A 24,299-nucleotide genomic window follows, 5' to 3' on the forward strand; every position below is an offset into this window, starting at 1 on the left:
ATCAAATGTTTAAAAACTAAGCTACTGAAGTTAGCTTAGCTCATTGGTACCAATGACTTGGTATCTATACTACTTTTAATGCTGAGAGACTCCTACAGAGTGTTTACAGTGCTAGCCAAGGCGAAAAAGGACATCAGGAGTATGGGTTGCACCTGCAGCCCATTTTAGGATAGCTTCAGCGAACATTCAACGCTGTCGGTGAGTTTGAAATTCAGAGTAAACCATCGACCGTTGACTGTACCTTGAGGTTTATCACAGACACATGGAAAACTTCAGCCTCCTTATTTCATGGGATTTGTGAACTAGCTAAGAAATGTGCATATTAGGTGCTTAGGTAGGTTGTTTTTCCTCCTAACCATAGAATCCTTTGGATGTATTAACAGCCTGTCAAATTATTCCTGTCCTCTTCTGTAGTCTGCAGACTCAGCGTGAAATCTAAATGAACTACTGCTAATTTGTGCAATTTTCCCACAACAATAACCAATGGGCAATGGATCTGTGCACCTTTTAAAAATATAGTTTATTGGTTCATTATTAAATGAGTGTTCCAACTGTCCTTCAAAGAGTTCAGCATGATGCCTGAATACAATTAGGACACTGAGGAAGAGAATACAATGCTGAGACAGGCCAGGGTGAGACACTTCCTGGGAATCTCCTTAAGTAAACTGCTTGAATTCTACAATGGAAAAAAAACCCAGATATAAATGGCTGTGAGACAGCCTCCCTCACTGAACTGCTTAGTTTCAGAGATGTATCAGATATCACACTATTTTCTTTCCTCATGAAAATATGGATGAAGTTCTTCTGTGAACTGGGGTAAAGTACAATGCACATCTAATTCACGGGTCTTTTTCTAATTTGTCTATGGTAGCTCAGTGGGAACACATCCAATTGGTTAATGATGTACCAACAGATTTTTTTTAAAACCAGCATACAATTCTCTATTTCTCACCCTGTGAAAGTCCCTTGTCTAACTGGCCTTCACTTAGGAAAGCAAAATTCACTGCCAGGGTATGCAGGTGTTTTTGACATATACTGCCAGATGTGCTGGAGAAGGGAATCTGACGTGAATGGCTAGATTGAGGAGATGCTTCTGCTCAAATAATGGCTGCAATCAACATTCATTGCTGTCGGTGGGTTTTAGTTTCAGTCAGCTCTCTGGCCAATGAATGCAAACTGCGGACCAAACAGCAAAGAGATGGCAGATTCACACTACCAAGTCTATAACAACAGATGATCATTTTTCCCCGGCCAAAGCACAGACCTCTGGGCCTCTTGCCCAGTTAAGGGATCACGGAACTCTGCTCATGCTCAGACACTGTAATTACCACAGTGATAGTGCCACCGAACATAGGAGTTCCCCCAGCTGCTGTGAAATGCTAAGCAGCCCAGAGAGAGCAAAGCCAATATTGCAAGTCCTCAAGGATAAAGTCTGTGGCAGGGATACTCACAGTGTAGTGGCTGCTGCTCACGAAGTAAATCTGTTTAATGTTACAGGACCAGAGGAAGGAAGAGAGCAGAGAACAATTCACTTGAAATATTGTCTCTGGTGCCATCCCATGGCAACCATAATGCCTGTTCCCCCTCTATGTTGGGATACAATCTTGAGCCATTGTGATAGGATGGGCAGTAAATTCAAATTAAAACTATTCATGGTATAGTGTATGAGAAGGAAAGGAGATTAATTGAAGGACCTGTCCCCCAACTGCCAAAATGGCTATACAAAAAAAAAAACCTTAATAATTTAATTATATTTTAATCTTCTGAATTGATTATATGTTGACTTTCTACAACATGGTGAAAAGGGTCACCCAGGTATCTTGGCAACAGTTAAGAACTAGACAGAATGAAGCAGAAACACTGAAGTCTTCAGCATCATATCTTATCTGTTAATCTGTTCAAACATCCTAAACTTTAGGACATTAGTGTAAACATGGCCAAACCTTTCACAATCTCTAACTCCACCCCATAAAAGAATCTGGATTATCCTCATGCTGAGCTATGGTCATGATCCATGTACTACTTCAGCCCCTTATATTAAGGCAGAAAATAAAAAAAACACAGAACAGGGCACCTGGGTTACTAATAGATCAACCTTACAAGCAGCCCTGCTAGATCAGGCCAAAGGTGCACTCAGGCCCATTTGTGGAAAGTATGTATGCTGGGAATGAAAACAACCTGTTTTTCTCCCCACAACCAGAATTCGGAGACAACTATCCTCCAAAATACAGTGGAACCTCGGTTTTCGTTGGTAATCCGTCCGAAAAGAATCGATGAAAACCGCAACCAATTAAAACCGAGGCAAACTTTTCCATAGGAATCAATGTAAATCCAATTAATCCATTCTAGGCACTCCAAAAAACATACCAAAAACACATTTTTTGGTGAATAAACATAGTGTTTAATGCTGAAAACAGTAACAAACAATAACATTAGGACTAGCTTCAGAGCCAGTGGACCAATGTCGCACCAGAAAGCTGTCCAAAGAGGTCTGTTTCTGACGCCTCTTTAAGATTTGTCTGAAATGGGGCAAGACATTGTCATTAAATAAGTTGTAGATACGGCCTGCAACAGCTTTGTTCGGGTGATTTTTTTCTCCACAAACCCCTGCACCTTACTGCAAATCGATGAAAACTGAGGCAAATCAATGAAAACCGAGACAAATTTTTCACTGAAAAAATCGATGAAAACCGAAACCGATGAAAACCAAAGGCAATGAAAACTGAGGTTCCACTGTACTCCTCATTTAATACCTCCAAGCACCTGAAATTCTAGCTTTGAACTGAATGGCTACTATTTGATGAAAAGTGAAGACTGCTGCTTTTTATACAAGTATTGACATCTGATGACACAGAAGAACAGAGATAATGTAAGAGGAGGGAAAAATAAATGTGGTTAAAGTATGTTTTGAGGGGTCCCCCCTTCAACTAGGGACTAGAAATGATCTTCAGATCCAACATATTTGAACAACTTTGATTTTTGAACAAAAGCCTTCATCTGGTTCTGGTGGGTTTTCCAGGCTGTGTGGCCATGGTCTGGTGGGTCCACCAGACCACGGCCACACAGTCCGGAAAACCCACCAGAACCAGTTGAATCCAGCTGTGAAAGCCTTCGACAATACAAAAAACCTTCAAGTTGACACACAAAAAACCTAGCGAATTCCACAAAGAAAGAAAAATGGCTACATTAACTGTTTGCTATAGTACTGAGGGGATGTGCATTTGTGCACATCCCTTCAAGTTATGGGCACTGCTTGGCTGGTCTGGGTTGTACAGAGCTACAATGCCATCTTTGGCAGGTAATTAACCCAGGTAACCTCTCCCCTCCCCCAAGTGGATTCTAGGAATTCAACTTCACAGACGACCTAATTTAACAGGAAGGAAGGAGTGATCTCACAACTGCAGAAAGGGGTCTTAAGTAAAGCCTTGGATTAATCTAGGCTAGGGGAACATTGGGGGGGTGGACTTCAAACAAAAATGCTATTTGGTTTTCCTGCTCTTTCTCAACATCCCACAGGAGTGATGCTCTTAGTTCTAGCAGGTAGCTGAATCCAGAACTACAGAAGAGGTAATGGCTGATATTACTAGGATAAGGAAGGAGAGATTTGATCACTGGTAATGTCACCCCTCCTATGAGCAACTAAGCTCAGCAATCAGGTGTTCCATATACCCAGGATGGTATGGTGATAACAGTAGTTCAAGTGACTTTTGTTAACTGCATCTGATTTGTAAATTATGACCACTTTGAGAGAACAACAGTTTTACCATCCATCATATCCACAGTACTATATCCTTCAGGATGAGATAAAAATGCAGTTTAGATAAGACCACTTATGTTCATATGGTCAAAAACACCCTGTGGGATCAGACCAAAGGTTGACTGAACCCAGCACTTTCTTTGTGCAGCCTCTGGGGAAACTCATAAGCAGAACATGGAAGAATGGGTTCCTTCACAAAGCTATCAAAGCTGGTATCCATCATCACATCTAATTAGTCATGGCATAACATTTTAGACAGTGAATAGGGATGTGTGAGAAGCACTGCTGGATCAGACCAGTGGCCTGTCTAGTTCAGTATTCCATTTCACACAGCCAACCAGAAGACCCTGAAAGGGCTACAAGCAGGCTATAGAGATTAAAGTTTCCAAAGGTTAATACCCACATACTGCTATTCAGAGAGTCAATACCTCTGACCATGGAAGTTCCATTTAGTCCCTGGGGCTAATTAGCCATGGACAGACATATGCTCCAAGAAGCTGTTCAAAGCCCTTTTGAAGTCTTGTGTTGCTCACTACATCCTTTGGCTATGAATTCCATAAGTCAATTACACTTCAAGTGGGTAAACCCTTGCATTTAGTTTCTCTGGGTCTATGTCATGGGCATGGGAGAAAAATCTCTATTCACTTTATGTACCATCTAACTTCCTATAAACATAAGAAAAGCCCTGCTGGATCAGTCCAGTGGCCCATTTAGTCCAGCATCCTTTCTCACACAGTGACCAATCCATTCTTAGGTTTTCAGAACTGATCCTTGTTCCTGAATCAGGTATTCTTGAAGTGTTCTTGAATCAGGCATTCAAGAACTGATTTTTGTTGGATGTAAACATTTGTTTAGATGAGAACATGAGAACCACCCTGCTAGATCAGACCAGTGATCCATCTAGTATTCTAGTCCATCCTGTCTCACATAGTGGCCAATCAATTTCTTTGTATATTTAATTCTCATCTCTGTAGATTAAGGCAGAATGCACTAAAGAACCCTTATTCCGAACGCTGCCTCCACAGAGATAGTCTGAGTGATTCTGTAGAGCTTCATGAAGGTAGACCATGACATAGCTCAACAGATTTCTTCTATTGGTTCTCTGGTTACAAATATCACTGACATCCAAGATAAATCAATTCTGGAATAGGAATGATGTCTGTCAGAGTAAAATGTATAACCTCTCACATATGGATTTTTAACACACCACGAATCTACTAAATTAAGTAATTTCATATACAAAAACACATTTTTAGGAAGTTTGCCTCCTTTGGCCTTCTTTGATCTGTCCTTGTTTTGATCTATGACTGCATTCATATCTTCTATCATACTTACTTCACCTTCTTGAAAGTCCAATATTAGTTGAATTTTTTTTTCTTTAGTGCTATTGTGTATATAAACATTTCTAATGGTACCATATATACTAGCGTATAAGCCGAATTTTTCAGCCCTGTTTTAAGGCTGAAAAATGCCCCCCTCAGCTTATACACGAGTCACTGCTTACCAGCCAGCTCTTCAGGCCTCTGCCAAGGTTGGGGGCGTGGCCCGGACAACCTCTCTGCGGCTGCACAAGCCGCTTGTTGCTGCCCTCCTCGAGGGTGAAGGGGAACCCTGGCTGGCTGGGCTTCCTCAAACCCTGGGAGGCAGAGGGAGCTCCTTATTTGGGCAGTGACTCCCCCTGATGTCATTGCCCAAATAAGGAGCTCCCTCCACCTCCCAGCTGGCTGGGCTTCCTCAAACCCAGCCGGGAGGTGGAGGTAGCTCCTTATTTGGGCAGTGACTCCCTTTGATGTCATTGCCCAAATAAGGAGCTCCCTCCACCTCCCCTCTGCCTGGGCTTTTTCAAACCCAGCCGGGAGGTGGAGGGAGCTCCTTATTTGGGCAATGACACCAGGGGGAGTCACTGCCAAATAAGGAGTTCCCTCTGCCTCCCGGCTTCCCACCTTCGGCTTATACGCAAGTCAATACATTTTCCCAGGTTTTGGTAGTAAAATTAGGTGCCTCAGCTTATACACGAGTCGGCTTATACACGAGTATATACAGTATATGTTTTATCATTGAGCAATTTGATTTTCAATAAAATAAATCTGCCATCTGAATAATTTCATCAAAAACCATTGTAAGTTTTTTAAATATATGACTACTCCATTTTTTGGTATGAGTTAAAGCTGAATATGCATTGTCTAGCGTTTTGTTAATAGGTGTTGGTGCTTTTCTTTTACATGTGTTTCCTATCTACATGTAATGTTTCCATCTTGTTTTTGAAGTTGGTTAAAAAAATTTGTTCTCTTTGAAGGGGAGTTCAATCCATTTACATTAACTGAAAAGATCTTCATTTTACTTTTTATGCACTAGTCACTTTTTATTGATTAAACTAGAAGAGACCAAAATAAAACCAAAGATTTATGTGGATCATTGCCCAATAGAAATAACATGGCAGCCAATGAGAAAAGGAAGAAGGAGGTAGAGATTAGAAGATAATCTTCTGCTGCAAAAAGGTATAGTTAAAATGTAAAGAATATTTGTAGGATTTTAAAAAAATAAATAGATCTGAAGGAATTTTCAACATAATGAACTGGGAAATGAGCAAAGCAAATACAAGAGGAAAATTAACAGCAATTGCTGTCAAGCAGAATAAGATGGAACAAGAACATAACATTATAAACAGAATAAAAATCTTGGATGAGCAATGTAAAAAGAAATTGGATAAAAAGACAATGAAAGAAATAAAATTGTTACAAAATAAATTAGATTTACTTGAAAAACGGTCCATTGGTAGACTTACCCTGAAGGCGCCTTCTCCTGGACGGAGCATCCTGATTGGGTGATTTCCCAATCCATACTCAGGGAGGCAGGACTAATTTTGTTGTCACTTCCTGTGTGGGATTGGGGATCCATCTTGCCCCAGTACTTGACTAACACAGCAGTAAGAGAAAAAGAGAAACTACAACCAGGTAAGTAAACAGGAAGCAACAACTATAACATGGAGTAACAGTAACAGGTACGAACATAAGAGTGAAACATGTACTCTTGTTCTAGAGTGTCAGGTTAGCTCATCCTGTATGTGAACGTTTGTCGCTCAATTCTCTGTGAAAAGCTCCAGAGTGGGCCAGGATGCCCTCGTCAAAGTCCAGGAGAAGGCCCCTTCAGGGTAAGTCTACCAATGGACTGTTCTCCTGGAGGCGACCTCGGGCATCCTGATTGGGACCTCCCCGAGCAGTGTCCCGTGTTGGGTGGGTATATTAGTCCCCAAAAATGTGTTCTAGGACTCGCTGCCCAAAGGCAACTTCATTTGCAGCCATGGTGTGAAGTCTGTAGTGTTTAATGAATGAAGTCAGGGAAGACCATGTGGCTGCTTTGCATATGTCTTCTACTAGTATCTGACGACGAAAGGCCACATTAGTGGCAGCACTTCTGGTCGAATGAGCTGTGATCCCAGGAGGGATCGGGAGATTGGTTGCCCTATAGGCGTCTATGATGCACGATCTGATGGTGCTACTTATAGCGGCACATGACATGATGGCACCTATGTTGGGCATGGACACATTGATGAAAAGGCTTTCTGTTTGTCTGATGGCCTCAGTTCTTATGATGTATGCTTTAAGAGCCCTCTGAACATCCAACTTGTGCCATAGGACCTCCTTGGGGTGAGAAGGTGATGGGAAGAATGTAGGAAGGATGACTTCTTGTTTTAAGTGGAACAAGGATCTGATCTTTGGGATGAATGTGGGGTCCAAGCGCATCACCACTCTGTCTTTGACCACTCTGTCTTTGAAAAGACACACAGTTGGGAGTTTATGGATAGTGCACGTAGCTCTGAAACTCTTCTAGCCGATGTGAGGGCAACTAGGAGTAGAAGTTTCATACGAAGCCATTTGAGGTCAATTGTCTGGATAGGTTCAAATGGGGGGTTTGTAAGTGCATTTAAGACAATATTGAGTTTCCATGAAGGGAATCTGTGTACTATTGGTGCCTGCGTTTGTTTGGCTCCCTTAAGGAATCTTAGAATGTCTGGATGCCTTGACGCAGGTGTTCCTTGAAGTCATGGCCAAACCGTGGTCAGAGCGGCCACCTGTCGTCTTAAGGTCGAACTTCTCAAGCCCCTGTCAAGTCCTTCTTGCAGAAATTGGAGGATCTGGGAAACCCTAGGTTCCCTGGGCTAGGTGTCCTTGACAGGATGCTCCCCATCCCTTCGGGCTGGCAACTGTGAAGACTTGGATTCGGTTGTCATGCAGGAAAACCTTGCCTGTTGTCAGGTTTTTGTTCTGGGACCACCAGATCAGGCTGTTTTTGAGATGAATGGGAAGTCTGACGGACCTGTCCTGTTTCTGCATGATCTGGTGCTGGTAGGGTCTCAGGAACCTCTGTAATGACCTTGCGTGGAGTCTCCCCCATTGCAGCATGTCGATGACTGAAATGAATAGTCCCATCAATCTGGCCAGCTGTAGGATGGAGGCTCTTTGTGCTGCAAGGAACATGACCACCATTCTCCGGATCTTGGTGATTTTGTCGTGGGGGATGAACAGAGAGTTGTGAATGGTATCGATCACTGCTCCCAGGTGTTGCATGCGTGTGGTCGGTGTCAGTGAGCTTTTCTGAAAATTGATCAAGAATCCATGTTGTTTCAGGGTTGCGATTACGGACGAAAGGTCAGTGCATTCTGACTATTGGACGCCAACCTCACGAGTATGTCGTCCAGATATGGATGGACGTGGATTCCCCATTGTCTGAGGGCAGTTAGAGGGGCCAAGGAGATCTTGGTGAACACCCTGGGAGCCATGGCCAGCCTGAACGGAAGTGCTTTGTACTGGTACTGTTGATATCCCACCGCGAATCTGAGGAAGGCTCTGTGGCGCGGGTTGATTGGTACATGTAGGTAGGCCTCGGTCAAGTCCAGAGATGTCATGTGGTCTCCTGGTCGAATGTTCTCCACGATGGACCAAAGGGTCTCCATTTTGAACCGACGCAGACGTATGTGCTTGTTTACGTACTTGAGGTTCAAGATGGCCCGCCATTCGCCGTTCCGTTTTGGAACAGTAAAGAAGTGGGAGTAGACCCCGCAGAAACATTCTGAAGGAGATACAGGTTCGATGCCTGAATGTTGAGAAGATGTTGGATGGCCTCCTGGGTTCTGAGTTTCTTGACAAGGTTGGAGTGGACTGGAAACTGTCGAAAATGGGGTCTGGGAATGCGGTAGAACTCTATGAGATAGCCTGTTGTGACTACCTCTCTCGTCCATCGGTCGACGTGGTCGCCTGTCCAGTGATGTTGAAAGGACTATAGACGGCCGCCAACCGGCATGGATGGTTGGTCAGGATTTGTTGTTCCGGTCAGGTTGGAAGTTCTTACCTCCTCTGACAGACTGATGGTAGTTGGAAGAACGAAAGGAAGAGTTGTTGGAGTTGTTATTGTAGTTATTGTAATTATAATTGTGTTTGCGGAAGAAGCTCTGATTCGGCCATCGTCTGCCATCCTTAGGGGGCCTGGCCAATGTGCGTTGGAACCTAAATGTGGTGTATGTTTTGAATGTGGAGGATCCCTGATCTGCTCTAACATATCTGGGCATGGTTTTTTTATTACCCTTGGACTCCACCAGGACTCTTTGCCGAACAAACGTGATCCATGGTAATCGTAGGTGGCAACCACCTGCTTGGAGTGAAAATCGGCCTGCCACTGATGTAGCCATGCCTGTCTGCGAACTACAACTCCCAGGCCTAGGCTGCGTGAAACCAGCATCAGTGCGTCAAAGGTGGAATCAGCCCAATATGAAACAGCCATGAGCATTCTCTCAACCCCTTCTCTAATCCCCTGGAATTCGGGGGTAATGATGGCCAGGATTCTACGTGCCCAGACTATGGCAGCTCTTGCCATGGTGGAGGAGGGTGCTAGGGCTCTGATTGTTAATGCTAGGTGGTCATGGATTCTCTTAAGAAACACACCGGCCCTTCTGTCTGATGGGTCCTTGGTTACTAAACCGCCTGACTGTAGGGCCACTACTGGAGCGTCAACCAGTGAGGTCTGGATCATGGCATGGATGTGCTCCGGAAGCACGTATAATTTTTTGAGAAAGTTAGGACTGTTTCTGCTGGCTTCCAGATTAAGCCACTCCCGTTTCATTCTTCTCTCGAAGTACTCTGGTAGTGGAAAGGCCTGAGGAGTGTCATCCGTCTGAGGGAAGATGTCTTTTTTCCCTTTGGGGCACCCCTTAACTGTTATTTTGGGGTGCAGAAGCCGTAAGGGGGTCCTCAGCATCAGCTGTGTCCTGAAGTTCCAGGGCAGCAATAGTTTTAGCCATCATCAGTGCCAAGTTCTCCTGTTTGAAGAATCTTTTGCATTGCTCACTGGTCTCAATGGGAGCATCCTCCCCCTCAGAGAAATGGTCGGCTGAATCTCCCAGCTCCCCCTCACTGGACCCCTCCTCCTCCTCCCCCGGAATGTTCAAGGGGTCCCTATAAGAAGGGGTGGGTGGGCATGGGCTCTTGGATCTGGAGGAGGAACTGGACCTTGGTCTCCTCCTGTGTTTTCTATGGTGTGATCTGTGTCTGCCCGTGCTGCGCTGTTTCTCCTTATCACAACTATCCATCTCCTCACTTATGGTTTTTCTGAATAGCTTCATTAATTCAGCCGGGGAGGCTGTTGCCCAGGAGGACATGTCAGTAAGGGCAAGGGTTGTGCTAGGAGTGGTGCTTCCCTCCCCCGTTTCCAGATATTGTCTTGATGTTGATGCGTCGTCTGCATCAGAGTTTTCCTCCGATGCTGCGAGGCTGGGTGCAACAGCCCGAGTAGGGCTAAAGCCGCCGCTGGTCCCGTCGTCTCCGGACTGGGGCTGTTGGGAGGGCTGCGGAGTTGCACCTTCCACAACCCTGAGAGGGGCGCTGGTGCTTCCGCCCTCTGGAGGCGCGGCTGAGGCTTCCGAGCGCTTCTGTCTTTTAGCTCTCTGCGTTGGGCCCGCCTTCTTCCCTTTCTTCGCAGCTTTTTTGCCGTGCGTGCAGCCTGGCGCTGCGGTTGCCGCCGCCGCCGCCAAGGCCTCCGATGGGGTGTCGATGGATTGGGGCGTCCGCAACCCTGCTCGGGTGGCTGCCCTAGTTCACTCCACGGCCCGCCTTCTTCCCCTTCTTCGCAGATTTTTTGCCGTACGTGCAGCCTGGCGCTGCGGTTGCCGCCGCTGCCGCCAAGGCCTCCAATGGGGTGTCGATGGATTGGGGCGTCTGCAACCCTGCTCGGGTGGCTGCCCTAGTTCACTCCACGGCCATTTTACCAAATGTCTCCAGAGGGGGGGGGGAGAGAAGGAACGAGTGGCGGCTATTTTAAGGCGGCCCTTTTGGCGGGAAAGAGATAGTGTCAAATAGTTGGACACAAGAGGGGAGGGGAAGGAGATAGCACACACACTAGGTATTACCCACAAGATGAACGATGAAAGGACAAAGAAAGGAAGGAAAAATTCAAAGTAAGCTTGGAGCTAAGTCTAAGCCCTGCTCTCCCTGCTTAGGCAGGAAATGAACTGGGGCAAGATGGATCCCCAATCCCACACAGGAAGTGACAACGAAATTAGTCCTGCCTCCCTGAGTATGGATTGGGAAATCACCCTATCAGGATGGCCGAGGTCGCCTCCAGGAGAAGAAGAAATGCAAAGGAACTCCAACAGATATATACTCCACTTGCTTTCCCAACATCAGATCCTCTGAAGATGCCAGCCACAGATGCAGGTGAAACATCAGGAGAGAATGCTGCTAGAACACGGCCATACAGCCCGGAAACCACACAGCACCCAAGTGATTCCGGCCGTGAAAGCCTTCGACAATACAATGCAAAGGAAGTTTGGAAAGTCTTCGAAAGTCTCATCTATATACAACTTTTCCTTGATCAGCTTCTCATCAAGGATGAGAAATCATTTCAAGAGCTGTTTGGAAGTTCACTGTTGCAAGCAAGTAGGAGTTAGGAATTGGATATGTTGTTTTAAGTACGTCTACCACCATAATGAGCAAAAGGGGAAGGTACACAACCACCAGTTGAACAAGAGATCGTATGCACCAATCAGGCTGAAACAAGCTTCAAAAGCAAATACCTCCCATTGGAGTGAAGTAATTTTACTTGTAAGTAGCAATAACAACATGTGCACAAACGTACGATTAAATATACAAAACAAGGAATAAAGAAAGGCTAGTCGGAATCTAGTAAATCTGACAGGTGCTGTCTGGATGTGATAGTTTTAATGGATTATACAGAATTATTTATTGCAAAACACTGATTCTGTATCGTATGAGATGTTTAATTTTTAGCCGCCCTGAGCCTGGCCTTGGGCTGGGATAGGACAGGATATCAAATCCAATAAAATAAATAAAAATTAAAATAACACTCATAAAATGTCCCTTCCTGTCAATCTATTTATCTGGGTGGGTTTTGAGTGAAAATGATCTCACACAATTCATACTTTTACAGAGTTTCCATCCATTTCTTCTTCTGCTCTCCTCTGTTTTCAGAGGAGAGAAGAAACCAGACACCTCTAACCATGCTCAGTGTGTGTTCAAGCCTCATCAAGATATGCCATCCAGGGACATATTATAGTGAGGCACAAATATACACTGAACAAATAATACCATTTCAGAGGCTATTATGTTCCACCAAGCCTGAAAAGCCTTGTAACTTGCCCAAGCAGACAAAGATAACAGAATCTTTTGAATTTGTCCTTTAGCCTTTCCGTAGCCCAGTGCACTTTCTGACAAGACTGCCTGCCACCTAGTGGCCTGCTACTGTAAAATCTTTTGATACTTGGGTTGCCACTAGAGGGAGACTTTAGATTCCCTGTTAAATCAGAATTTTAAAATGTAAACAATTAGAGCACTACTATACCCCCACATCTAAGAGTTGTGGGAAGGATCCACCCACAAACGTTTTACACAGCATTGAGAAATGATCTTTCTTGCTGTATCCCTGTGCAAGTTGCATTTGATTTCTGCAGCATTCAAAAAGCACAGATGCACACAGACAGGTTGATTCTCCCAGACAACAGAAAAGGGATACTTACTGCCAGAATTCAAAGGAAGCACAGGAGAAGAAACGTTCATCTGTTCAACATCTGTAGCTAGAAGGAAAAGGAAGAGAAGAGTTTTACGAGGCTCAGCAATCCCTTGCACTTAATATTACTAGCCAAATCCATACTTTGTAAACCTAAAACAGTTTCTCAAAGAATCTAGAGTGCCTCCAGAAATTCTCAGAAGGACTCTTAAAGGCTTGCAAGCTTCATTACGAATACTAATTTTATTTGCTACAGCCTTTCTAGGTGTCATATACTGAAGCGTCTTCTGTCCTGTTCACTGAAAGATCACATGCCTAAACAAAGGTGCACATATTCTGTCTCCTGACTTTTTAAAACGTTTTAAACATTTTTAAAATATTATCCCAAATTCTGAAACAACTCTGTTAAATTTCTGGGATAGTCACCACAAGGTAGCGACTGCTGTTCTAAAGAACAGATTTCAGCCTCTCTCAAAATACTTTCTGCCCAGCACAAGGAAATTGACAAGGACTCTCATCTATGAGTTCACCATCTTCTCATCTCCATTTTCACATGTCACAGCAACTTTCCATAATATACAAACATTGAATCTGCCAGTCTACTCCCCTTTACAAAGCTTTACAGCAGGTAAAAAAAATACCTATCAGAAAATCAAATGTGCTTTCTAGCTGGCTTAGCTCAGCCAAACCCCAAAAGGATAGTCTGGCTCTTATGCTGCCAATAAGAAGTTCTCATGCTGGGCAGATTTTGGCAATATTCTAGTAAAAGTTTCCCTTAACATTCCTTTAAAATTGTTTTAAAGTTATTTGCAACATTTTCCTCTTGTTTTAGCACCAACATCTCACTAAAGATTTATATTCTGCTAATTTTGTAATTTTTATACTCCTTCGTGGTCCATATGATCGCTGTTTCAGGCCTGACAGAAAGACTTTGCTTCAGCGGATAGAAAATACAGAGCAATCTCATGCAAATACCCACGTGTTAAAATTTGTACAGTATCCCTCAACTCTAGATTTTGCCAGTCACATAATTGGTAATCAATACACAGGCCTCTGCAGGCCTCTTCCAGAAGGAAGAACTAATTTCAATGAACAGAAGAACAGGAGAACACAGCTGTGCCGAAAGCAACTTCCCTTTTTACAGCAACCTATCACTTGCCCTAACATGCAGGAGAATGGCTTGCCATACGAGAAAGAATCCTGTTTTAATGGCCTTGGCCTTCCCGGATAGTCCTGAGATAAGCCAAATAGAATTTGTGAAAGAAGGAGGGTCAGGCAACTGCACTGCACTCTTTGCAGTTCTCTGCTGCCGGCCACAGATGCAGGCGAAACGTTAGGAACAAGATCTACCAGACCACAGCCACACAGCCTGGAAAACCCACACAGTCCGGTTATGAAAGCCTTCGACAATACAGTCTGCAAACAGCTTTCTTTTTTAAAACAGAGGCCTAATTCCAGAACTATTACAACAAAGCAGTTGATCAAACAAACCTAAGATGTATAAGGCAAAAAGGTGCAACTGTCAACTTTTCCATGAATATGCTGGAGAGAAAAGTGTGGCAGGAGAGGCACCCTCATCTTAAGATTTTTTTAATTGTTGCCCCGAGCTAGGAGTAAACTATGAGGACCAGAACACTCCTGGGGGTTATCGCTAAATTATATTGAGGAATCCAGCTTTGGCAGCTGGATTCCAGGAAGCCTCTGCCAGTGACTAGCTAAGTAGCTGTTCCTCCTAGCAATAAGCCCACAGGCAGGTTACAGCAATGATCTTCGACCTCTGGTCTCCTCTTCTTTATGGTAATCCTGTAAACCATATAACTTAGAAAAGGCTCTTATGAATTCATATGAAGCCAACCCAATACAGGCAAAAATCTGAAAAGTAGCTCCAAATTTGACGTACTCTTAGATCTCTCTCAGTCTCTCTCTCTCAGCTACGTATCCTATGTTGACACATACACAGGCCACCTAAACCACTGACGTTTATTTAAATATTTATACCCTGCCTTTCCTCTTGGCTCAAGGCAGCTTACTCAGAGATTAAAGATGCTCTGAGATTCCAAATAAACAGCTGTTCTAGCGACAGCACTTCATTTTCAGGGAGTGCCCAAGCACACAAGCCCAAATTTTAATTGAAGTTTCAATGCTGGCTTTCCAATAAGCCCCAGCAAGCAGTCAACAGATGGTCATGCAGAAGTTACCTGCTGCTGTTTGGCAGAAAAGGGTCAGCTGCCTGAGGATGCTGCCAGATGGTAGGAACAGTTTCTGCCAGAAAGCAAAATGAACCGAACTGATCCGTCAAAAGAACAAGCCGCTTGGAACTGTAACATACACCTGCAAGCATCTGGAATAATTTAGCAAGAATCATTCCAATGCTGTATAAACTCCCTTCCTTATAAGAGAACAGAGAGGCTCACATTTCCCAGGCCATGTTCAAGCAAGAGCCAAATTGGCCCTACGTGAAACTTTTAAAACATGCATTTTTTTCTTATGGCAGCGGCAGATGCAACATCCAGACAAACACACAGCTTTCCTCCTAGCCATGCTTTAAATAAAACTGTTGACAAGGAGCCTGAATACTGTGCAGTGCCAACAAACAAGTTATCCAACAACACAATACAGTCCAGCTATCCTCCCAAGTCCTTGGATGCAAAAAGTAAAAGATTTTAGAGTCTGCAAAAAATTCTGGAAACAGGTCTGCTGTAAAAGAGAAGAACAAAAGTCCGCTGAACTCTAAGACCAGCTGTTGCCAGCCGAGCTTCTTCCCCTTTGACCTCTTCTCCGGCCTGTAAGTGCACAGTGTCAATTGTTTTCTTGTATTATGTACTATTTACAAGGCCTGAGTGGCATGAAAGGAATTAATAATTTAGCTCGCAGAGCTGATGACCTTTATTGGGGTGCCTCCTCTTTGCTGAGCCAAAAGTGGCCGTGAAGCCACGGGGGTTTCTTTAAGAGTTTCCTACTTTACAGCCTAATTGGGCACCATAACATAAATCAATTATTTCTCCTGTTTTAAGTAACAATGCTACCTATTCTTCTTCAGAGCTCCATTTCCAGCTTCCCCTTGGGTCATGCCTGGCCTCGGCCTTTGAGTTTTACAACTATATAGTAAACACGATGGAGAAGAAAAGTTTGGCCAGCACTGCAGGATTGGGGCTATTTGGAGACACTGCAGGGGAGGAAAAGGTTGCCCTGGCTTGAACTTCTCCTGACCTTTGACTGGCCTTGTCCCTGCTTATGCTAATCGAAGGGGTAGCTAGAGGTCCTTCTAACAGAAATGAACTTAGCCTGAACCTGTGACAGAGCAGTTGACTTTGAAGGCCCCAGATGCAGCAACACTCTGATGTACAGCTGTTACTAAACATAGCAGTGCAAGATGCTGTACTCACTTATGTTCTCCCATGTATATTTTTAAGCCAAAGACAACCTAAACCAGTGATCTGGCTAAGGAAGCCAACACAAGGTGCTCGTATGGTCCTGATATTGTATCAGCAAGGCAGAGACAAACAGGCAGCTTTTAACAAAGGAAACAAAATATTTTAAATGGCAGCATTCCACCTTCAGAGCAAAGCGGGGAAGCAACTGGATGGATTCTTTGGAACCAAAGAGAGCAGAATTATTTAAATCACTCCTGCATAAGCTGACCGTTAAAATGTGCGTTCCCAAGCAGCTCTGTGAAAACAGGGAACAGAGTATCTCACAAAAGCCAGGGAGATACAGGCTCAAATCCTCAACGATGTTCACGGCACAGCATGTCTCTGGGTCTCTCTCAGCCTGATTTACTGGTGGACGGCTCTGGCTGTAAATTACTTTAGTCCCCTTGGATGAATGGCAGGAATAAAAATGCTAAATGAATATTTTTAAATGAACAGTTGGGACAGGGAAGAAAAACACTGCAACACTTACCAGAAGGTGGATCATGCTCAGCTGATGACTCTCGGCAGAATCCTTTAAAAAAAAAACAACCACACACACGATCATTAGTAGGTTTTTAAAATGGACATTGCCCTTACAGCTGTTACTTTAAGACACAGGTTGTCTCTGCTATGTAATCACATTACACATCATACAGGATTTTGTCTGGACTGGAACTATAGTGAGGCTCACTTCCTGCCGTTCCCCCTACTTCAGCCCAAGCAGGGCACCCGAGCCCTGCAGGTCCTTCACCTCACCCTACAGACTCTCTATGGAAACACCGGCAATCTTCCATGTCTTACAGTGACATACTCCCTGGAGTCAATAAGTGCTGTTCTAGACTCTTCCAGTAAGAGAAATACTTTTAGTTTGTCCCAACTCAAAGAGAGACATAACCACATACAAAAAGTTTCTGCATCAGAGAAACAACAGCAGACCGAAGTCCAGGATGGTTATACATGGTTATGTCCCTCGCTGAGGCTTGAGACAAACTCTGTTTGGAAGAGTCTTGGGAGAGTTGAGTATTCACCACGAGCCTTCGAAGCATTAATGAGGTCAGTCATTTATCCAGATGCCAACCTGCTCTGTGGTTTATTGTTGACCTATATATGTGTCACGGTCTAGAAAGTTGAAAGATTCATCATTGTACAGATATTGCACTGGGTTCCGGTTCCGGTCTCCGAGTGAAAAAGACGCCCGCTGCCAAGCTCCTTTTAATTGTATCTTTTAAGATAAGTCTTTTTTGATATAAGATAAGCTTTTATTACTATAAGCACGCCTTATTAGGCAGGTCTTTTTTCTTAATTGAATGGGATAAATTTTTAATGACTAAAGAAGAACCGGGCAGTTTTTCTATCAGGCGTCTTCTTCAATGTTTTTTTTTTCCTTACTGCTTTGAAAGGACTGCAGATAATAAGGTACGAACTGACCTTGGAAAGACAGCAGTCTGAGTGTTTACTTTGCAAACAGCTTTTGCAGGCACTAAAACTTTTATACAAAGAGACGTGCTGGTTGCTTAGAGGAGACAATATATTTGACAATTAACACAATCTCGATCATTGGAGGTCTCCCTTAAAACTCTGTCGGCTAGGAAATAATGCCTTTTTACTTCTGAGACTTTTGTGACTCCTGTGATTTACAATACCAGAAGATCTAACGTGCCTGTTATACTCTCGAATATAATGGGGTTGGAGATACACTAAAAAGCCCCAAAGAGTTAGATATATTACTGAGGGCACTTGATTGGTGATATAGAGGTCCAGATGGCTACAAAAAAAAGACAACGTGATATAGAGGAGTCTGGGTCTCCGCCTGTTTCCAAACAACTCAAAATTATGGATTACTTTCCTCCAAAAGTCTCTTCAGAGAAACGAGAGACATTACAACTTGAGTTTACAGTTCCTGTTACCAACCGTTTCTCACCACTTGCATTAGTGGAGCCCCTTGACCAGGAGAACTTTTCTCAAGCAACAGATATTGATAGAGAAACATCTGCAGGATCCAATTTTATCGCTGGGAATTTGGCTGAGGCTGATACATCATCGACCAGCAAGGATGTCAATAAAGATGGTTATAACAACCCAGAATTGTTTGTTTTCACCAAACTCACTGCAATGACAGTGGAAAGTATCTACAAGGAACTTAAAAACATCAGCATTAAATTGGACCAGATCAACAGCTTCCTCAATAGTCAAACAATAAATGGGAGCCCAAATAAAGAGACAGGTCAGGAATATCTTCTCCCCTGCAACATAAATCAACAGCGGGTAATGAAACAAGCTGCACAAGGTAGAAATCTGACCACCATCCACGAGGGGACAAGAATAGGCCTGCAGCAACTGGTGTTGGACCAGGATAAATTATGCCTGTCTGTTTATAACTATCATGGGCAGCGTCCTTTTTGGAATACTCTTAAGCTCGCAAAACGTCACATCAGTGTAATATTGAATAGGAGGCCCAACCGCATAGACTTGGTGTATGTTGAACAGCTAAACAACTCTTTTAATGCACAAGGGCCCCAAAGAATTATTCTTACTTTTGACTCAGTAACTGTTCCAAAGCTTATCTTAAAGAATTCAGCAGCCTTTATAATGTAAAGGAATTTCTTTTATAACACGTGTTTTTAGAAATTTGACTATAACACCACTGTTTGCTCAATTTACAAGAAATATTAGAAAGACACCTATGACTTGTGTATCGGACCCGAGTACAATTGAACAGGATCAACCACTAATACAACTTGATATATCCCATGATATGGAGATAGAAAGAGATACTACATGGCTTGGAGACAAAATCCTGGAAGACAACCTTAAAGAGTCGTTTGCCCTTCTGGAGGAGAAAGACCAAGCAAAAATCATTGAGAGACTGGATATTCTCAAGGGGAGCCTCCTGGTAGGCAGTGACCAAGTCTCCACCAATCATCTGCCACCAAAAAAAAAGTCCATCAGAGACAGTAAAGGCCTTGATTAATTCATCCTCAAAAAACAGGACCAAAAGGTGTGAAATACATTCCTTAGGCTTGGTTAATGGACATTCCTTAGCCCTCTGTACAGATACCGTCTCTTCATATGTACAGAACCCGGTACCACATAAGGAACTACTGATGGACTATGAGTTAGATCTGCGTTCTTCTAGGGTTCTGTCCGAAAATCCAACTATGGAAAAGGAGGGCAAAACATGGGCACAGGAATTGGAAGATTTAAAAGTATCCTGATTTACCTGGGTTACAGGAGAGGGGAGAAACTTGACTTGCATATACCTCTACAACAAGTGAAACCGGACAGTAAATTGTTCACCTCTTTTGCGGCCCTGCCTAGCCCAGACCAATCCGCTTTTGTTGACAGATTAGGACATATAACAGAGATATTAATGGACCTCAAGGATCCACTTGGCACTCAGACAACAGCTTCATCACTGCGGAAACTAACTTGGTAAGCCATAAGCAAATTCACGTACATGACTCCAATCAAAACAAGTGTAAAAGTAAAATCTTAAGAGTGTCAAGAGATCAGGAAAATCCAAATCAACAACAGAGGAAATTTGCTCATGGGCTGGAGGACATACACCCACAAAACTTAAATAACATTGATTATACATCGCAGATCAGGAATGGCTGCATTTTCCTGGACTCTAACAAAGATCTGGACAGAATCTCGAACTCTCTATGACAACTAAAATTATTATCATGGAATTTGCATGGATGGTTTAATAAGATACATGATTCTGAATTGTTATTATTTTTGAAAGAATTTGATTTGATATTCCTACAGGAAACTTGGGTCCATGAATCAGCCAGCTTGGAACTCCAGGGTTACAAAGCTATCACTATCCCAGCAATTAAATCTGCGTCAAAGGGAAGGGGAAGTGGGGGTCTTGCTGCCTTAATATCGGTTGATTTAAGGATTGAAATATGTTCCCTGGAGAGCTTTAATGACAATTATATACAGGTCATTCAATTGAAGGGTCAGCATTTTGGAATTTGGTTGTGTTTTAACATTTATATCCCGCCTGTGAATTCCAAGTATAGGAAAAATGGGAAAATATGGGAACAACTATCACAGGCTCTGGAAAATGCAACTTCCTTATATCCAACAGCGAAGATATTTATTTGTGGAGATTTTAATGCTAGGATAGGTCCAGGGCAACCCAAACCGAGCTCGGGAATTGATGCACAAGTAGCTGATAATGCTCTTCTCTTAGATCGTTGTGCCCAAGATCAAATTATAAACAAAGCAGGGCTTGAACTTGTGGAGTTGTTTTCCTTGTATAGCTTAAATATTTTGCATGGTACAAAGTTTGATACGGCCAGGTGGTGGCTTCACCTTTCTTGTTGTCATCTATCTCTGCAAAGCACCATTGATTATATAGCAGTATCACCTGGATTTAATACCTCAAGTACAGGAGTTTGCAGTGCTGGATCGAATAGAGAGTGACCATTTCCCATGAAACTAATAGTTGGTCTTAATAAAAATAAATAAATTGCTAACTCTAAACCATGAGACCAAAGAAAATGCATTTCCTTGTACCCGTGAGATCTAAAATGGTCCGAACAGCTCATGTCTGAAGTAGCCATGGTGTTAAGCAGTGAGGCCTTGGAGTCTAAAAGGCTGAATATAATAAACTCAGAGCTAAGTGTGATGGAAGAATATGATGAGATAATTAATGGCCTCAAACCGATACTTGTTTTCTCTAATGCTCCAATACAATATAAGCCTGCCCACAAGGGCTGGTTTGACCAGGAGTGCAGAGCACTAAAGAGGACATTAAATAATAACTTAAAACTCTTTAATGCCTCGGTAAGGATACAGACAGAAATTCCCAAATACTCATACTAAGATCACAGTATAAAGCTTTAATTAGGCAGAAGAAAAAAGCATATTCTAGATGCCAATGGGAAGCACTGGCCCAAGCCGTGACCGAGAAAAACGAAGCCCATTTTTGGGCATTGGTCTCATCTGGGATGGGTTCATGCTGCACAGTTTTAAATGCACAGATACCTGGTGACATTTGGTTTAAGCATTTCTCCCAAATTTTCGATTCCTCCTTGATCCCTAAGTTACTCCCCAGACTTAACAAGAAAGGGTGCTTTTGATGACTCCATGCTCTATCTCCAAATTGGCCTTCAGTGTAAGGGAGAAAGAAATAGAGAACTTGATCAGTTCTATTAAAACCGGGAAAGCTCCCGGTGAAGATCTGATTCCGAATGATGTGTTCAAAACATTTCCATCCTGGTGGGTACCAATTCTTGCCAAACTTTTCACCCAGATTAACAATACTGGCAATTTCCCTAGTGGATGGAAAACCAGCATAATTGTCCCTATACATAAAAAAAGGAGACAAAAATGACCCAAAGAACTATCGCCCAATAAGCCTATTGAACACGGCCTCTAAAATATATGGCAAATATCTCCTTGGAAAATTAGAAGATTGGGAAATTGAAAATCACATAATACATCCACAACAGGCAGGATTTAGGAAGGGACAAGCTACAGTTGATCACTGCCTTGTATTATACCAACTAGCTCATTCAGCCATAAGAGGCCCAACGAAAGCCTTATATACGGCATTTGTTGATTTGGCCTCTGCTTTTGACTCAGTATGTAGAGAAAGACTCTGGTGGAAACTGCTGAACACAAATATGGATAAACGTTTACTTTTCCTTATTAGAGAGCTGCACGAGGACACATGGATCAAAGTCAGAGTAAATACATCAGGCTCTCTAACAGATGGGTTTAGAGGAGGGAAAGGAGTCAAGCAGGGCTGTTTACTTGCCCCCACCTTATTCAACCTTTATATTAATGACATAATTCCCAAACTGACCGGCCATGAATTTGTTGCCCCCTCGCTAGGAAAACAGAAAATTTCAATTCTGCTATACGCAGATGATATGGTCCTAGTTTCACTTACAAGGAATGGTTTAAGGAGACTCCTATATGGTTTGGGTGAGTATTGCAGAGAGGAGGCCCTCTCCATAAACTATTCCAAAACTAAGGTAATTGTGTTCAAGAAAAGACCAAGAAAATACAGTTGGAACATCCATAATATTCCTATAGAGCAATGCAATAATTTTAAATATTTAGGAGTTACATTCAGTCCTTCACTAAATTGGAATGCCCATTTAGCAGTGGTCAAAGCAGCTGCTCAAAAATCTGTTGGGGCAATAGTGAGATTTTATCATACAAAAGGAGGTCATTTAGTTGATCCAGCCCTAAAAAATTTTAAAATTAAAGTTATACCTATGCTACTCTATGCTATAGAGATTTGGGGATGGAATGTACAAGTCCTACATAAAATAGAACTATTCAAAACTTCTTCCTTAAACGAATTCTGCTACTTCCCAAAGGAACGCCAGCGGCCCTCCTCAGGGCAGAACTCGGTTTGCCTTCTATTAAAGCTCGAGCTGAATTGGCAATCTTGAAATACGTTAAAAAGAGTTCACTAAAACCAACTTCGTTTGGGAATCAAAGTTTGCAGATACTACTTAAGGCCTCGGAATTACATAATACCTCCTAAATAATATATTGCTCAGTTATTCTGTTCCAGATCATTTATTCTCTTCTACCAATTTTAAATCACACCTTCGGGACTGGATATTCAAAGGGGATAACTGTATGGACAGAGATATAATTTTACATTCCAAGTTTGCTCCCTGGTATAGTCACCTTAAAAAGGAACATCACAGAGCCCCTATCTTGCTGGCATTACTCAGTTTAAGATAAGGAACGCTATGACAGCATTGCGATTTCAAACAATGCCAACAAATTATTTAGAAGGCAGATATGCCAAAATACCAGCTGAACAACGAATTTGTATCTGCAAACAGGAAGTAGAGGATTTACCTCATTATGTTCTGAACTGCCCCCTGTACGCAGAGCCTAGGGCTAAGTTTTTGAATAGTTTTATATCCCTGTCCCAGGTATATTATGACTCAGACAAATTATACCTTCTCCTTGCGGATTTGGATCCCTATATATCCTATAGGGTTGGCCTATTCGCCTTGGCAGCTACAAAGATTCGCTCCAACAATGTAATAAAGCAAATGATCAAACCTAAACTGGTTTAAGTTAGGTGGGAATACAATTCAGACATATTGTAGGGGGGGAAAGTGAAAGATTTAGTGTTCAATGATGGATTTTTAGTGAATTTTTTTTCTTTTTTTTCTTACCTGTTGGAATAACAAGTTGGCTCAGAAGTTGTAATGTAACAATATTGTAATACTGTAATGGCCTATGGCTTTCAATAAATTGATGATGATATTGCACTGTATTGTGTTCTGGTGATACTATGTTTTCGAGAAGCTATTTGCTAAACAATACAAGACCAGAGAATCTACTCTGAAACACTGACTGTACACTTTTTACATCATTGAGTAACTTAGTGTCTGTATTAGGGATTTCAAGTGAGACAGCTTTTCACCACTTTCAGTGTAATCACTGAAACCACTTTCAGTGTAATCATGGTTGCAATACCATTGGTGCATGATCGCACTCTCCTTTTTAAAAAAATGTTTTGTGCATGCTCCTCCAATCAATATGTTGGTATTATGGGTTTTTTTAAAAAAGCACTATACTATCAATAAACATTTGTAACAATAATTTAAGCTAGTTCTCTGAATTCTCACCTTTCTTTTTTTTTTTTTAAAGGAAGTATCTAGCCACTTTCCCCTTGGATAGAAAAGGGTATATCTCTATGAAAGATGGTGCTAGAGATTTGCTTTTTTAAAAAAAATGAAACCTGAAAGTTCAGAGCACCTACCTAAACTATTATTCCAATGACACATTGACATATTGATGTTTTAGTGCCTTAAAAAAAAAATAAAACCACTTGTCTTCAAGGGAAGGGGAGTGGTTTGAAGATGATAACAGTCCGATTGGCAAAAAATGGGCTGGATGTGGGTAGGACTGACCAGGACAAAGAAACCCCAATTTAAGAATTACCCATAAGGAAAAAGCCACTCAACATCAGCTTCCAGAAAAACAGGGGGGGAAGTGGTCTCAAAGCAGTGCAAAGAAACGGGGCAGGAAGGGAGGAGAAACCAAAGGACCAGCTGAAGGCTCAAAAATGCATGCGGAAGTCAGGAAATAAGCTGAAGCAGTATATGGCCAAAAATGAC

At 42.6% G+C, this 24,299-nt stretch overlaps 1 protein-coding gene across 4 annotated transcripts in view; it reads right to left on the minus strand.

Annotated features, from left to right (window-relative positions):
• Positions 1 to 24,299, minus strand: part of NR6A1 (nuclear receptor subfamily 6 group A member 1) — a 118,435-nt gene that overhangs the window by 71,582 nt on the left and 22,554 nt on the right. For all 4 annotated transcript variants that reach the window (XR_007245895.1, XM_048512574.1, XM_048512573.1 and 1 more), the window contains exons 2-3: positions 16,676 to 16,717; positions 12,783 to 12,839 (exon numbers count right to left, since the gene is read on the minus strand). Coding sequence is in view for 3 of the 4 variants with exons in the window: in XM_048512574.1 (XP_048368531.1) it covers positions 12,783 to 12,839; positions 16,676 to 16,717 (99 nt within the window). In the remaining variant the exon portion in view is untranslated. The remainder of the gene's footprint in view (positions 1 to 12,782; positions 12,840 to 16,675; positions 16,718 to 24,299) is intronic.

The sequence above is a fragment of the Sphaerodactylus townsendi genome, linkage group LG12 (genome assembly GCF_021028975.2).
Source record: "Sphaerodactylus townsendi isolate TG3544 linkage group LG12, MPM_Stown_v2.3, whole genome shotgun sequence".
In the NCBI taxonomy this organism is placed as follows: Eukaryota; Metazoa; Chordata; class Lepidosauria; order Squamata; family Sphaerodactylidae; genus Sphaerodactylus; species Sphaerodactylus townsendi.